Consider the following 250-nt stretch of genomic DNA (forward strand, 5'->3'; position numbering starts at 1 on the left):
ACCATAGACCAGCAGCAGAGCCTGTAGTAGAAATATTAATAATGAAAGTTAGTTAAATAAAGTTAATACTTGACTGATCTTCCTTCTTCTCATCCTAGCTATCTCTTCGATCCAGTTCACGTGCCCTCCCCTGGTTACGTTAACGAAGTAAACAGCTGCAAGTTAGATGAAGAGGACACTCTTAAATTGAAAGACAAACAGAGCAGCGAAATCCTGGTGCACAAGGGTGACCCTCCGAATGAGGGCTCCA

General features: G+C 42.8%; 1 protein-coding gene across 1 annotated transcript in view; it reads left to right on the plus strand.

The window, feature by feature from the left end:
• Window positions 1-250, plus strand: part of LOC104997572 (chromosome unknown open reading frame, human C4orf19) — an 81340-nt gene that overhangs the window by 79372 nt on the left and 1718 nt on the right. The window contains exon 4 of the mRNA XM_010852411.1: window positions 99-247. Within this exon, the coding sequence (XP_010850713.1) occupies window positions 99-247 (149 nt within the window). The remainder of the gene's footprint in view (window positions 1-98; window positions 248-250) is intronic.

This window comes from Bison bison, unplaced genomic scaffold, assembly GCF_000754665.1.
Source record: "Bison bison bison isolate TAMUID 2011002044 unplaced genomic scaffold, Bison_UMD1.0 scf7180017864310, whole genome shotgun sequence".
Lineage (NCBI taxonomy): Eukaryota > Metazoa > Chordata > Mammalia > Artiodactyla > Bovidae > Bison > Bison bison.